Genomic DNA, 16283 nt, shown 5'->3' with positions numbered 1-16283 from the left:
GTAGGTGGGTGAGTGTTGTGTAGGGTGTAGGTGGGATAGTGTTGTGTAGGGTGTAGGTGGGATAGTGTTGTCTAGGGTGTAGGTGGGATAGTGTTGTGTAGGGTGTAGGTGGGATAGTGTTGTGTAGGGTGTGGGTGGGATAGTGTTGTGTAGGGTGTAGGTGGGTGAGTGTTGTGTAGGGTGTAGGTGGGATAGTGTTGTGTAGGGTGTAGGTGGGATAGTGTTGTGTAGGGTGTAGGTGGGATAGTGTTGTGTATGGTGTAGGTGAGATAGTGTTGTGTAGGGTGTAGGTGGGATAGTGTTGTCTAGGGTGTAGGTGGGATAGTGTTGTGTAGGGTGTAGGTGGGTGAGTGTTGTGTAGGGTGTAGGTGGGATAGTGTTGTGTAGGGTGTAGGTGGGATAGTGTTGTCTAGGGTGTAGGTGGGATAGTGTTGTGTAGGGTGTAGGTGGGATAGTGTTGTGTAGGGTGTGGGTGGGATAGTGTTGTGTAGGGTGTAGGTGGGTGAGTGTTGTGTAGGGTGTAGGTGGGATAGTGTTGTGTAGGGTGTAGGTGGGATAGTGTTGTGTAGGTGGGATAGTGTTGTGTAGGGTGTAGGTGAGATAGTGTTGTGTAGGGTGTAGGTGGGATAGTGTTGTCTAGGGTGTAGGTGGGATAGTGTTGTGTAGGGTGTAGGTGGGTGAGTGTTGTGTAGGGTGTAGGTGGGATAGTGTTGTCTAGGGTGTAGGTGGGATAGTGTTGTGTAGGGTGTAGGTGGGTGAGTGTTGTGTAGGGTGTAGGTGGGATAGTGTTGTCTAGGCTGTAGGTGGGATAGTGTTGTGTAGGGTGTAGGTGGGATAGTGTTGTGTAGGGTGTAGGTGGGTGAGTGTTGTGTAGGGTGTAGGTGGGATAGTGTTGTGTAGGGTGTAGGTGGGATAGTGTTGTGTAGGTGAGATAGTGTTGTGTAGGGTGTAGGTGGGATAGTGTTGTGTAGGGTGTAGGTGAGATAGTGTTGTGTAGGTGAAATAGTGTTGTGTAGGTGGGATAGTGTTTTGTAGGGTGTAGGTGGGTGAGTGTTGTGTAGGGTGTAGGTGGGTGAGTGGGCTAGGGTGTAGGTGAGATAGTGTGTAGGGGGGATCGTGTTTCTGCATGTAGAACTTTGTTGACACCGTACGTAGCCAACCGTGCTAATCAGAGGTGCGGGGGGGAGGATGGAAGAACGACAAACTAAACACAACAACAAGAAGCAGTTCTAAAGAAATGAGTTTGTCAATCTAGATGACGATGATGATTTAAAAGTGTCATAGCTCCCAGAGGCTTCCTCATATCGGAAGAGAGCGTTCCAGACGGCCGTGGAAGCGCGTCTGAAAAGCGCCGCACGGCAATGTCGATGCAGTGACCACCATCTCTGCCCGATAATTATTTGCCAGAAGCCGCCGCTGCCGACGGATGACGGGAGTTGGCGTGGTGGTTCGTGCCCCTAGTCGAGATGTTGACTACCTCGCCTGGCGTGCAGGGAGGTCCGTGGGTTCCGATCCGCGTCTCGCTCCGCTCTCCTCTCTCTCTCTGCCCCCGTGGTCGCGTGGATTTTTCTCCGGGTCCTCCGGGTTTTTCTCCCCCGCTCCACGTTTAGAATCGACGTCGCTGTGCGTTCACGGACGATGGTGGCGGGGGGGGGGTGGGGGGGGAGGGAGGCCGACTCCAATATCCGAGCATCGATCCACAAATGCATTGCGACGCTCACGGAAGCTCTAAACGATGTCGCTATTTTTGTTATTTTACACACCAGGTGCAAGGCCCCGCTGAGCTGCTGCTGCTGTGTAGTGGCTCTTGTTCAGAAGCGACACCCCTGGCCATCACCAATTATAGCAGCTCAGCCACGTGGCGGTGGTGGCTTAATCATCGTCATCATCATCACGTAGAAATGTATTTCAGCAGCCGAATACCCCCAACTTTTGCATGTTTCTAGAGACTCTTATAGACCCGCAGAGACCCATAGACACCGATACTCAGCATCAGAATATTTATTTACACTGGACGAATCCGATGAGTTCTAAAGCTCTTTGTCACAGCTGCCCAGGGCTCAAAGACCCACAGAGACCCACAGAGACCCACGGAATCAACGTGCATAGATTCTACGCGTGGTAGACCCGCAGAAAAATCCCCGCCAACGCGGGGAAAGAGGCGCAAATTCAAAATACACAGCAGCAGCAGCAGGCGTCAGGGGGTTGGGATCGAACCCACGACCTCCTGCATACCAGGGCGAGGGAGTTAGCATCTCATAGCCACTGAGGTGTCGTGGTGGTAATGGCGGTGGCGGTTGTGGTCGTAGTGATGGTTGTGGTGGTGCTGATGGCAGTGGTAGTCGTGATGATGGGATTGAGCCACAATGATTCTTTGCGTACCAGGCGAGAGAGTTAACATCTCACCACCGAGATGTTAGTGGTGGTGGTAATGGCGGTGGAGGTTGTGGTCGTAGTGATGGTTGTGGTGATGCCGATGGCAGTGGTGGTGGTAGTCGTGATGATGGGATTGAGCCACAATGATCTCTCCATAACAAAGGTTGTGGATAATAAATAGGTGATGGAGACGTCATCTCGGTGAGATGACGTCATTTCGGTGAGATGACGTCTCCCTGCGTGCGACCAACCACTGCCCCCCAGTGGCTGCCGCGATGACACCACCACCGCCACCCCACGTGGTGTCAGCGACAACTCAAGACTCTGATTGCATCTTGAGTCGCGTGTCAGGGCCCCAACCGTGCTGCCGCCTTACATCGCAAGCAGCTCCTTTTGTCAGCAGCGACGCCTTCGCCATCACAAACCACAGCCCAGCGGGGTTGGCGGCTCGCCGTCACCACGTGGACATTCATCGCGGCCAAATTATCCAAAACTCTCCGTGATGACGATGCTGCTGGTTGTTGTTGTGGTTGTTGTGGTTGTTGTTGTAATTACAACAACACTGGGTACTCGAATTGTAAATGTCGTAGTGGGTTTAACTCTCCAACACACAGCAACCGGTTAGTGCTGTACTAGTAACGAATTGTAAATGTTGTAGTGGGTTTAACTCTCCAACACACAGCAACCGGTTAGTGCTGTACTAGTAACGAATTGTGAATGTAGTAGTGGGTTTAACTCTCCAACACACAGCAACCGGTTAGTGCTGTACTAGTGACGAATTGTCCACGTTCTGTTTACGTGACAAACCCATTACTGGTTGGCTGTGTCGGGTGGTGGCGGGTTTAAACGACACAACATTTATATTTACACGATCTAACCCAAAAAAACCTCTCATGGATAATATCGATCGCGAAAGCCTCTGTGTTAAAGCAATCTAAAACTATAAACCATTCAACGTATAAACTACTGTTTTTATTTTACCAGGTAAGGGCCCCACCGAGCTGCTATGGAGTTGCTCTCTTGTCAGAATCGACCACGTGGCCGCCACAAACAATAGCTCAACCAAATAGCGGCTTATGGTGATGATCATCATCATCACGTGGACATTTATAGCAGCCAAATGCTCTGAACGCACCGTGATGTCGGTTATAAATGTGGAGGGATAAACCGGAGGACCCGGAGAAAAATCCACGTGACCACGGGGAGAGAGAGAGACGCAGACTCCAAATATACAGCGGCAGCAGCAGCAGGCATCGGGGTCGGGATCGAACCCACGACCTCCTGTATACCAGGCGAGGTAGTCAACATCGCCTAGCCACCGTGATGAGGATGATGATGAGAGAGAGACGCAGACTCCAAATATACAGCTGCAGCAGCAGGCGTCACCAGGGTTAGGGATCGAACCCACGACCTCCTGCACACCAGGCGAGATAGTCAACATCTCATAGCCACGGTGGCGCTTGAATGTTTGCGTGTGTATGTTGCACTTCTTTAGCACCGTACGTAGCCAACCGTGCTCATCGGAGGGTGGGGGGGATGGATAACAAATTAAACACAAAACGCATTTGTAAAGAAATGAGTTTGTCACTCAAGATGATGGTGAAGATTTACAGGTGGTATTATCTCCCAGTGGCTTCTTAATGTCGGAAGGAAGAGAGTGGAAGCGCATCTGAAAGCGCCGCTGCTGCTGCTGCGAGGTTGACTGGAGTTCACGTGATGTGTCTGCGTGCATGTAGCTCTGTGTCTAATGTGTGCGTGTCTGTCTGTGTGTGTCTCTCTGTGTCTACGTATGTGTGTGTCTGTCTGTGTGTGTCTCTCTGTGTCTACGTATGTGTGTGTCTGTCTGCGTGTGTGTGTCTCTGTGTGTGTGTCTCTGTGTGTGTCTGTCTGTCTGCGTGTGTGTCTGTATGTGTGTCTCTCTGTGTGTCTGTCTGTGTGTGTGTGTCTGTGTGTGTCTGTGTGTGTGTCTGTGTGTGTGTCTGTCTGTGTGTGTGTGTCTGTCTGTGTGTCTGTGTGTGTGTCTGTGTGTGTGTCTGTCTGTGTGTGTGTCTGTCTGTGTGTGTGTCTGTGTGTGTGTGTCTGTGTGTGTGTGTGTCTGTGTGTGTGTGTCTGTGTGTCTGTGTGTGTGTGTCTGTGTGTCTGTGTGTGTGTTTGTGTGTGTGTCTGTGTGTGTGTCTGTCTGTGTGTCTGTGTGTCTGTGTGTGTGTCTGTTTCTGTGTGTGTCTGTGTGTGTGTCTCTGTGTGTCTGTCTGTGTGTCTGTGTGTGTGTCTCTGTGTGTCTGTCTGTGTGTCTGTGTGTGTGTCTGTGTGTGTCTGTCTGTGTGTGTGTGTGTTGCGGTTGCAGCATTTCCAGCTGGCGCTCATCGACTCCAGCCCGTGCTCGCTCTCCAAAGCCGAGAGTGAGTCCTCACCCCCCACCCCACCCTCCCCCCACCCTCCTCCCACCCTCCCCGCCCACACCCCCTCCCCCCCGTGTGCCCCACACACCACGTCGGGAGGCCGTGCCCGGCAGTGATGTGACATTCAGTGCTGATGATGATGATGGTGGTGGTAATGGTGGGAGTTGGAGTGAGAGCGATGGGTTGTTGTTGTCATCGGTGGTGGTGGTGGTCTGGGTGGTGGTTGCTATGTAGTGATTGTTACGTGGTAGTGATTGTTATGTGCTGGTGATTGTTATGTGGTGGTGATTGCTGTGTGGTGGTGGTGATTGCCATGTGGTGGTTGTAATGTGGTGGTGGTTGTTATGTGGTGGTGATTGCCATGTGGTGGTGGTTGTAATGTGGTGGTGGTTGTAATGTGGTGGTGGTTGTAATGTGGTGGTGGTTGCTATGTGGTGGTGGTTGCCATGTGGTGGTGGTGATTGTTATGTGGTGGTGATTGCCATGTGGTGGTGGTGGTTGTAATGTGGTGGTGGTTGTAATGTGGTGGTGATTGCTATGTTGTGGTGATTGTTATGTGGTGGTGGTGGTGATTGCCATGTGGTGGTGGTTGTGGCGGTAAAGCACCGAGCCTCGTTGACACCACCGTATCTCGTTCTCTCCCACAGTTCGTTTCCACATCGCTCACTTACATGAAATTCAGGTCAGTGCCAACACGGACACACAGACACACACGGACACACACGGACACACACAGACACACACAGACACCAAATGCTCGCCACGGCGCCTGTGCCAGGCCAGGTGCACTTTGAGGCTACCACGTGAAGTGTGGAAACCTCGCTGACTGACAGGAGGAGGCCTAGGGACAGACCCAGCAGGTGCCATGGGTTGGCTGACTGAGATGACCGGCACACGCTCCGACTGGTACCCCCCACTGTGCCAACTCGCTGCATTTTAGCCGCCCGGCGCTCCGCTCGTTGTTGTGAGCGTCGCTCCTCCGCCCTCCGTTGTTGTTGTTGGAGGGCGACTGCCTCCAACTGCCCAGTAGCGTCCTTCACGAGCCTCCTCCACAGAGGCCGATCTTGACACCGCTGGTACCAGTCATCGGCAAGTCCACTCAGCTCCACGTCCTCCTGTACCACATCACTCCATCTCTTCTCTAGCCCGTGCCGCGCCCATTTAGCCCCCTCAATCCGGCCGAAACAAAATCTGTTTCGGCATGCGGTGGAAGGACCCCGCTGAGCTGCTGTGTAAGTCGCTCTTGTTCAGTGGTGGCTTCATCATCATCATCACCATGTAGAAATGTGAAGTAGTAGTGGCAGCCACAACTACTCTGAATACTGTTTCACTATTTGTTCTATAACACCAGGCTGTGATGTCCTCACTGAGCTGCTGTGTAGTCGCTCTTGTTCAGAAGCGACACCCCTGGCCATCACCGATGATAGCAGCTCAGCCACGTGGCGGTGGCGGCTTCATCATCGTCATCATCATCATCGTCATCATCATCATCGTCATCATCATCGTCATCATCATCGCGTTGAAATGCAGAGCAGCAGCCGAATGCTGTAAACGCACAGCGGCGTTGATTCTAAACGTGGGGGGAAGAAGCGGAGGACCCGGAGACAAAATCCACGCAGTGACCACCACGGGGAGAGAGACGCCGCAAACGCCAAATATACAGCAGCAGCAGCAGTGGCGGCGGCGGCGGCAGCGGGCGTCAGGGGTCGGGATGGAACCCCCGCGGCCTCCTGCGTACCTGGCGAGGTGGTCAACATCTCGTGGCCGCCGGGGAGACGAAGCCTGCCGGACGTGCGCTCTGTCCCCCCCCACCCGCCTCGTGCACCGGACTCTTGGAGCCACCGCCACCGCCGCTGCTGCTGCTACCAATAGCGAGCAGCGCTTGGTAGCAGCGTAGCATCGTATAGTCCTTGTGTAGCCCTTGTAGCCCTACGTAGCATTGTCTAGTCCGTGTAGTCCTTGTGTAGTCCTCGTGTAGCATTGTCTAGTCCGTGTAGTCCTTGTGTAGCCCTACGTAGCATTGTCTAGTCCGTGTAGTCCTTGTGTAGTCCTTGTAGCCCTACGTAGCATCGTATAGTCCTTGTGTAGCCCTTGTGTAGCCCTTGTGTAGTCCGTGTAGCCCTACGTAGCATCGTATAGTCCATGTAGTCCTTGTGTAGCCCTACGTAGCATTGCCTAGTCCGTGTAGTCCTTGTGTAGTCCTTGTGTAGCCCTACGTAGCATTGTCTAGTCCGTGTAGTCCTTGTGTAGTCCTTGTGTAGCCCTACGTAGCATTGTCTAGTCCGTGTAGTCCTTGTGTAGTCCTTGTGTAGCCCTACGTAGCATTGTATAGTCCGTGTAGTCCGTGTAGCCCTACGTAGCATCATGTAGCTTGTGTAGCCCTACGTAGCATTGTATAGTCCGTGTAGTCCGTGTAGCCCTACGTAGCATTGTCTAGTCCGTGTAGTCCTTGTGTAGCCCTACGTAGCATTGTCTAGTCCGTGTAGTCCGTGTGTAGCCCTACGTAGCATCGTATAGTCCTTGTGTAGTCCTTGTGTAGCCCTACGTAACATTGTGTAGTCCGTGTAGTCCTTGTAGCCCTACGTAGCATTGTATAGTCCGTGTAGTCCTTGTGTAGTCCTTGTGTAGCCCTACGTAGCATCGTATAGTCCTTGTGTAGTCCTTGTGTAGCCCTACGTAACATTGTGTAGTCCGTGTAGTCCTTGTGTAGCCCTACGTAGCATCGTATAGTCCATGTAGTCCTTGTGTAGCCCTACGTAGCATTGTCTAGTCCGTGTAGTCTGTGTAGTCCGTGTGTAGCCCTACGTAGCATTGTATAGTCCGTGTAGTCCGTGTAGTCCTACGTAGCATTGTGTAGTCCTTGTGTAGCCCTACGTAGCATTGTCTAGTCCGTGTAGTCCGTGTGTAGCCCTACGCAGCATCGTATAGTCCGTGTAGTCCTTGTGTAGCCCTACGTAGCATTGTCTAGTCCTTGTGTAGTCCGTGTAGCCCTACGTAGCATTGTCTAGTCCGTGTAGTCCTTGTGTAGTCCTACGTAGCATTGTCTAGTCTGTGTAGTCCTTGTGTAGCCCTACGTAACATTGTATTGTCCATGTTGTCTGTGTAGTCCTTGTGTAGCCCTACATAGCATTGTCTAGTCCGTGTAGTCCGTGTGTAGCCCTACGTAGCATTGTCTAGTCCATGTAGTCCTTGTAGCCCTACGTAGCATTGTCTAGTCCGTGTAGTCCTTGTGTAGCATTGTCTAGTCCGTGTAGTCCGTGTAGTCCTACGTAGCATTGTGTAGTCCGTGTAGTCCTTGTGTAGCCCTACGTAGCATCATGTAGCTTGTGTAGTCCGTGTAGTCCGTGTAGCTTGTGTAGTTTGTGTAGCTTGTGTAGCCCTACGTAGCATCATGTAGCTTGTGTAGTTTGTGTAGTCCGTGTAGCTTGTGTAGCTTTACTCTTTGGTTCTATTGGGTAAAGTCACCACGTAGTAGGTAAAAAATAAAACAACAAAAATCACGACGTTTCAGCCACAACACAAGTGGCCTTCATCAGGTGAAGGGACCAGACTGTCTCGAGGACAGGGCTGGAGTGAAACACAGCCACGCTCAGACCGCGACCTTTAAGCTGTGTGAGAGGAATTAAGGTGCCTTGACAAAGGAATTGGCATAAAAATTTGCATTTTAATAGGCGGACTTAGCATGATGAAAGGTAGGGAGGGGGTCGACCTGTGCAGGCTGGCGAGGTGGCACGGCAGCGTCCACATGCTGGTGGTGTGAAAAGGGGATTTTAAGAAGCTGCGAAAGTTTGGGGTACCACTACTTGAAAAATATACCGTACCATTGAAAATTAGTTTAATGTTTGGTTCGATTTAGAACATCTTTCCAATGGTTGCTTAATTTGAAACCATCTTCTCGGTTGAAATTGTGTCCGTGTTTGTAGATCTGAATTGCCTCGTGAACAAATCTCTGATAAAAACCCGTGGGTTTGCAAAGAACCTTGGTATCGGAGAAAATTCTATCGTGATCAACCACAGCGTTGTAACAGTGATCAGCTAAGGCAGAAGAATTCGTTCTGCCGTGTTTTAAAATCTGATTTGTGCTCGCGAATTCGGTCAGAGACATGTCGCTTCGTCTCCCCGATATAGCAATCACCGCAGGTACAACTCAATTTGTAAACCCCGGGGTACTGTAAGTCAGGAATGACATCCTTCACGGATGGGATCAGATCACGAATTTTGTGTACTGTATTGAAGCGGACCAGGATCTTGTGTTTGTTTATAATTTTGGAAATCTTTTTAGTAACGCCTGCTATATATGGTAGTGTGATGGTTTTGACCCGAGTATCAAGTGGTTGTTTCTGTATGGAGGGAGAAACAGCTTGGCGGATGGTACGGTCAGAGTATCCATTCCTTTTTAGGGTCAGATGTACATGTTTTAATTCACTGGTCAGGTGGTGTTGGTCCGAAATGCAATGAGCCCTATGGTATAAAGTTTTGATGAGATAATTCTTCTGAGCTGGGTGGTGGTGGGAATCAGGCTTCAAGTAGGAATCCGTGTGGGTGGGTTTCCTGTAGACAGAATGCCCCAACGAGCCATCAGGTCTCCTCTCAAACAGAACATCCAAGAATGGTAGCCTGCAATCCTTCTCCACTTCCATGGTGAATTTGATGGCGGGATGTCTGGAATTGATGTGGTGTAGGAAAAGCTTCAGAGCTGGAAGGCCATGTGGCCAAATGACGAAAGTGTCATCCACATATCTCTTCCACAGGGAAGGTCTGAGGGTGGAAGTCTGGATGGCGTCCGATTCAAATTTCTCCATGAAAACATTGGCTATCACTGGTGACAAGGGGGAACCCATGGGAGTACCCTCATTGTGCTTGTAGAAGGAACCATTCCAAGTAAAGTAGGTGTTGGTGAGGCAGTGCCTGACCAGAGTAGGTACCTCGGGGTTTAGTCCATGTACCAAATTTTCAATTATATCAATGGTATCAGGTACCGGGACCTTGGTGAACAAGGAGACCACATCGAAGCTGACAAGGATATCGTCAGGGGACAGAACAACGTCCTTGACCATAGAAACCAATTGGGCCGAGTTAAGTACTGCTGAGGAGGTCTTGCCAGTGAAAGGTAGCAAGGTATCCGACAGAAAACGTGCCAGCTTATAGCTAGGGGAGTTGATCGTGGATACGATGGGTCGCAGTGGAGTGCCTTCCTTACGAATCTTTGGAAGCCCATAGAATCTAGGTGGTCTTGCAGCAGAAGGTTTTAGGGAGGGACGTTTAGTTGGTTCGATTAGGGAGGTCGAACTTGTGATGATCTTGTTGGTTTTTATAGTTAGGCTATTAGTAGGGTCATCAAAAATGACCCTACTACACAAACTACACAAGCTTGTGAAGCTTGTGTAGTTTGTGTAGCTTGTGTAGTTTGTGTAGCACGTGTAGCTTGTGTAGTTTGTGTAGCTTGTGTAGCCCCGTGTAGCTTGTGTGGCTTGTGTAGTTTGTGTAGCCCTACGTAGCTTGTGTAGCCCGTGTAGTTTGTGTAGCCCGTGTAGTTTGTGTAGCCCCGTGTAGTTTGTGTAGCCCTGTGTAGCCCCGTGTTGCCCCGTGTAGTTTGTGTAGTTTGTGTAGCCCTGTGTAGTTTGTGTAGCCCTGTGTAGCCCTGTGTAGTTTGTGTAGCCCTGTGTAGCCCTGTGTAGTTTGTGTAGTTTGTGTAGCCCGTGTAGTTTGTGTAGCCCCGTGTAGCCCCGTGTGGGCTACGCGCAGTTTCTGTGCCTTGGCGTTATTTTTATTATTTTGTATCGTTTATTTATTGGCGTGGGTCCCAGCGTGGCGTGCCGCTTGGCCCTGGGCCCTCGCGTTGTTTGTGCGGCGGTGGTGGTGGTGGGGGCTGTGGTGGTGGTGGTGGGCTGTGGTGGTGGTGGTGTGGGCTGTGGTGGTGGTGTGGGCTGTTGTTGTTGCTGCTGCTTGGCTGGGCAGGTCGAGTTGACCTGGGTCATCCGGACCTCCTCTCTGTCTCTCTCTCTCTTACTCTCTACCCCCCTCTCTCTCTCTACCCCCCTCTCTCTCTCGCTCTCTCTCTCTACCCCCCCCCTCGCTCTCTACCCCTCTCTCGCTCTCTCTGTCTCTCTCTCTACCCCTCTCTCGCTCTCTACCCCTCTCTCGCTCTCTCTGTCTCTCTCTCGCGCTCTCTACCCCCCCCTCTCTCGCTCTCTCTGTCTCTCTCTCTACCCCTCTCTCGCTCTCTACCCCCCTCTCTCGCTCTCTCTGTCTCTCTCTCGCGCTCTCTACCCCCCCCTCTCTCGCTCTCTCTGTCTCTCTCTCTACCCCTCTCTCGCTCTCTACCCCCCTCTCTCGCTCTCTCTGTCTCTCTCTCGCGCTCTCTCTCCACCTGCCTGGTTGGTGGCAGGGGGTGGTGAGGGTGCGGTGCCCCCCCCCCCGTCACCGTGCCGCCCGCAACGGCCGCTGGGGACTGGCTGGGGACCGGCTGGGGACCCCCTGGGGACCGGCTGGGGACCCGCTGGGGACCGGCTGGGGACCCGCTGGGGACCGGCTGGGGACCCGCTGGGGACCGGCTGGGGACCCGCTGGGGACCCACTGGGGACCCACTGGGGACCCACTGGGGACCCACTGGGGACCCACTGGGGACCCACTGGGGACCCGCTGGGGACCCGCTGGGGACCCACTGGGGACCCACTGGGGACCCACTGGGGACCCACTGGGGACCCACTGGGGACCGGCTGGGGACCCGCTGGGGACCGGCTGGGGACCCGCTGGGGACCCGCTGGGGACCCGCTGGGGACCGGCTGGGGACCCGCTGGGGACCCCCTGGGGACCCCCTGGGGACCCACTGGGGACCCGCTGGGGACCGGCTGGGGACCCGCTGGGGACCGGCTGGGGACCGGCTGGGGACCCGCTGGGGACCCGCTGGGGACCGGCTGGGGACCCGCTGGGGACCGGCTGGGGACCCGCTGGGGACCGGCTGGGGACCCCCTGGGGACCGGCTGGGGACCCCCTGGGGACCCGCTGGGGACCCCCTGGGGACCCCCTGGGGACCGGCTGGGGACCGGCTGGGGACCCGCTGGGGACCCGCTGGGGACCGGCTGGGGACCCACTGGGGACCGGCTGGGGACCCGCTGGGGACCCGCTGGGGACCCGCTGGGGACCCACTGGGGACCGGCTGGGGACCCGCTGGGGACCGGCTGGGGACCCGCTGGGGACCGGCTGGGGACCCACTGGGGACCCGCTGGGGACCCACTGGGGACCCCCTGGGGACCGGCTGGGGACCGGCTGGGGACCCGCTGGGGACCCGCTGGGGACCGGCTGGGGACCCGCTGGGGACCCGCTGGGGACCCGCTGGGGACCCGCTGGGGACCCCCTGGGGACCCCCTGGGGACCCCCTGGGGACCGGCTGGGGACCGGCTGGGGACCCGCTGGGGACCCGGCTGGGGACCCGCTGGGGACCCACTGGGGACCCGGCTGGGGACCCGCTGGGGACCCCCTGGGGACCCCCTGGGGACCCCCTGGGGACCCACTGGGGACCCGGCTGGGGACCCGGCTGGGGACCCGCTGGGGACCCGGCTGGGGACCCACTGGGGACCCGGCTGGGGACCCACTGGGGACCCGGCTGGGGACCCGCTGGGGACCCGGCTGGGGACCCGCTGGGGACCCACTGGGGACCCACTGGGGACCGGCTCCTGTTGTAGACGAGGCGGGGAGCCGCGTTGGTCGGCGCCGATTCCTCCGTGTGCCCTCCCCGTGTTCACCCCCCCCCTCTCACCCCCCCTCTCTCACCCCCCCCTCTCACCCCCCCCCTCTCTCACCCCCCCCTCTCACCCCCCACGTGTCCCCCCCCCCCTCTCTCACCCCCCCCTGCGTGAGCAGCACAAGTACCGTGCAGCCAAGGAGGCGTATGAACACCTCCTGCAGACGGACAACCTCCCAGCCACGGTCACTCACACTCACTCACTCACACTCACCTCACACTCACTCACACTCACTCACTCACACTCACTCATTCACACTCACTCACTCACACTCACTCACTCACTCACACTCACTCACACTCACTCACACTCACTCACTCACACTCACTCATTCCACTCACTCACTCTCACTCACTCACTAACTCACTCTCACTCACACACTCACACCCACTCACACTCACTCACACACTCACTCTCACTCACTCACACTCTCACTCACCCTCACTCACACACACTCACTCACACTCACTCACACACTCACTCACTCACTCTCACTCACTCACACTCACTCACTCGCTCACACTCACTCACACTTACTCACACTCACTCACTCACTCACACTCACTCACACTCACTCACACTCACTCACACTCACTCACACTCACTCGCTCACACTCTCACTCACTCACACTCACTCACACTCTCACTCACTCACACACGCTCACACTCACTCACACTCACTCACACTCACTCACTCGCTCACACTCACTCACACTCACTCACATCCTCACTCACACTCACTCACACTCACTCACACTCACTCACACTCACTCACACTCACTCACACTCGCTCACACTCACTCACACTCACTCACACTCACTCACACTCACTCACATCACTCTCACTCACTCTCACTCACACTCACTCACTCACACTCACTCTCACTCACTCACACTCACTCACACTCACTCACACTCACTCACTCACTCACACTCACTCACTCACACTCACTCACACTCACTCACTCACTCACACTCACTCACTCACTCACACTCACTCACTCACACTCACTCACACTCACTCACACTCACTCACACTCACTCACACTCACACACTCACTCAATCACACTCACTCACACTCACTCTCACTCACACTCACTCACACTCACTCACTCACTCACACTCACTCACTCTCACTCACTCACTCACACTCACCCACTCACTCACTCACTCGCTCACACTCACTCACACTCACTCTCACTCACACTCACTCACTCACTCACACTCACTCACACTCACTCACTCACACTCACTCACTCACACTCACTCACACTCACTCACTCACGCTCACACTCACTCACACTCACTCACACTCACTCGCTCACACTCACTCACACTCACACTCACTCACACTCACTCACACTCACTCACTCACACTCACTCACTCACACTCACTCACTCACACTCACTCACACTCACTCACACTCCCACACTCACTCACACTCACTCACTCACACTCACTCACACTCACTCACTCACTCACACTCACTCACACTCACTCACACTCACTCACTCACACTCACTCACAATCACTCACACTCTCACTCACTCACTCACACTCACTCACTCACACTCACTCACACTCACTCATTCACACTCACTCACTCACACTCACTCACTCACTCACTAACTCACTCTCACTCACTCACTAACTCACTCTCACTCACACACTCACACCCACTCACACTCACTCACTCACACTCACTCTCACTCACTCACACTCTCACTCACTCACTCACACTCACTCACTCACACTCACTCACTCACTCACTCTCACTCACTCACACTCACTCACTCGCTCACACTCACTCACACTTACTCACACTCACTCACACTCTCACTCACTCACACTCACTCACACTCTCACTCACTCACCTCGCTCATCGGAAACACTCACTCACACTCACTCACTCACACTCACTCACTCACACTCACTCACACTCACTCACTCGCTCACACTCTCACTCACTCACACTCACTCACACTCTCACTCACTCACACTCGCTCACACTCACTCACACTCACTCTCACTCACTCACACTCGCTCACACTCACTCACACTCACTCACTCACTCACACTCACTCACACTCACTCACACTCACTCACTCACTCACACTCACTCACACTCACTCACACTCACTCACACTTACTTACTCACTCACACTCGCTCACACTCACTCACACTCACTCACACTCACTCACACTCACTCACTCACTCACACTCACTCACACTCACTCACACTCTCACTCACACTCACTCACACTCACTCACTCACACTCACTCTCACTCACTCACACTCACTCACACTCACTCACACTCACTCACACTCACTCACTCACACTCACTCACTCACACTCACTCACACTCACTCACTCACACTCACTCACACTCACTCACTCACTCACACTCACTCACTCACACTCACTCACAATCACTCACACTCACTCACACTCACTCACACTCACTCACAATCACTCACACTCACTCACACTCACTCACACTCACACACTCACTCAATCACACTCACTCACACTCACTCTCACTCACACTCACTCACACTCACTCACTCACTCACACTCACTCACTCTCACTCACTCACTCACACTCACCCACTCACTCACACTCACTCGCTCACACTCACTCACACTCACTCACTCACTCACACTCACTCACTCACACTCACTCACACTCACTCACTCACTCACACTCACTCACACCTCACTCACACTCACTCACTCACACTCACACTCACTCACTCACTCACGCTCACACTCACTCACACTCACTCACACTCACTCGCTCACACTCACTCACACTCACTCACTCACACTCACTCACTCACACTCACTCACTCACACTCACTCACACTCACTCACACTCACTCACACTCACTCACACTCACTCACTCACACTCACTCACACTCACTCACTCACTCACACTCACTCACACTCACTCACACTCACTCACTCACACTCACTCACAATCACTCACACTCTCACTCACTCACTCACACTCACTCACTCACACTCACTCACACTCACTCATTCACACTCACTCACTCACACTCACTCACTCACTAACTCACTCTCACTCACTCACTAACTCACTCTCACTCACACACTCACACCCACTCACACTCACTCACTCACACTCACCCTCACTCACTCACACTCTCACTCACTCACTCACACTCACTCACTCACACTCACTCACACACTCACTCACTCACTCTCACTCACTCACACTCACTCACTCGCTCACACTCACTCACACTTACTCACACTCACTCACACTCTCACTCACTCACACTCACTCACACTCTCACTCACTCACACTCGCTCACAACTCACACTCACTCACTCACTCACACTCACTCACACTCACTCACTCACTCACACTCACTCACACTCACTCACACTCACTCACACTCACTCACTCACACTCACTCACACTCACTCACACTCACTCACACTCACTCACTCGCTCACACTCTCACTCACTCACACTCACTCACACTCTCACTCACTCACACTCGCTCACACTCACTCACACTCACTCACACTCGCTCACACTCACTCACACTCACTCACACTCACTCACTCACTCACACTCACTCACACTCACTCACACTCACTCACTCACTCACACTCACTCACACTCACTCACACTTACTTACTCACTCACACTCGCTCACACTCACTCACACTCACTCACACTCACTCACTCACTCACACTCACTCACACTCACTCACACTCACT

The 16283-nt window shown here is 53.8% G+C and overlaps 1 protein-coding gene across 1 annotated transcript in view; it reads left to right on the top strand.

Moving 5' to 3' along the window:
* The window catches only part of LOC142908107 (histone demethylase UTY-like), a 163249-nt gene that overhangs the window by 138218 nt on the left and 8748 nt on the right, over nt 1–16283 (top strand). The window contains exons 7-9 of the mRNA XM_076058334.1: nt 4721–4775; nt 5423–5457; nt 12639–12704. Of these exons, the coding sequence (XP_075914449.1) occupies nt 4721–4775; nt 5423–5457; nt 12639–12704 (156 nt within the window). The remainder of the gene's footprint in view (nt 1–4720; nt 4776–5422; nt 5458–12638; nt 12705–16283) is intronic.

The sequence above is a fragment of the Petromyzon marinus genome, assembly GCF_048934315.1.
Source record: "Petromyzon marinus isolate PM22_M1 ecotype Great Lakes invasive population chromosome 70 unlocalized genomic scaffold, UKy_Petmar_22M1.pri1.0 chr70_unloc.2, whole genome shotgun sequence".
NCBI lineage: Eukaryota > Metazoa > Chordata > Hyperoartia > Petromyzontiformes > Petromyzontidae > Petromyzon > Petromyzon marinus.
The sequence above is the reverse complement of the archived record's forward strand: the minus strand, read 5'-3'. Positions and strand labels throughout refer to the sequence as shown.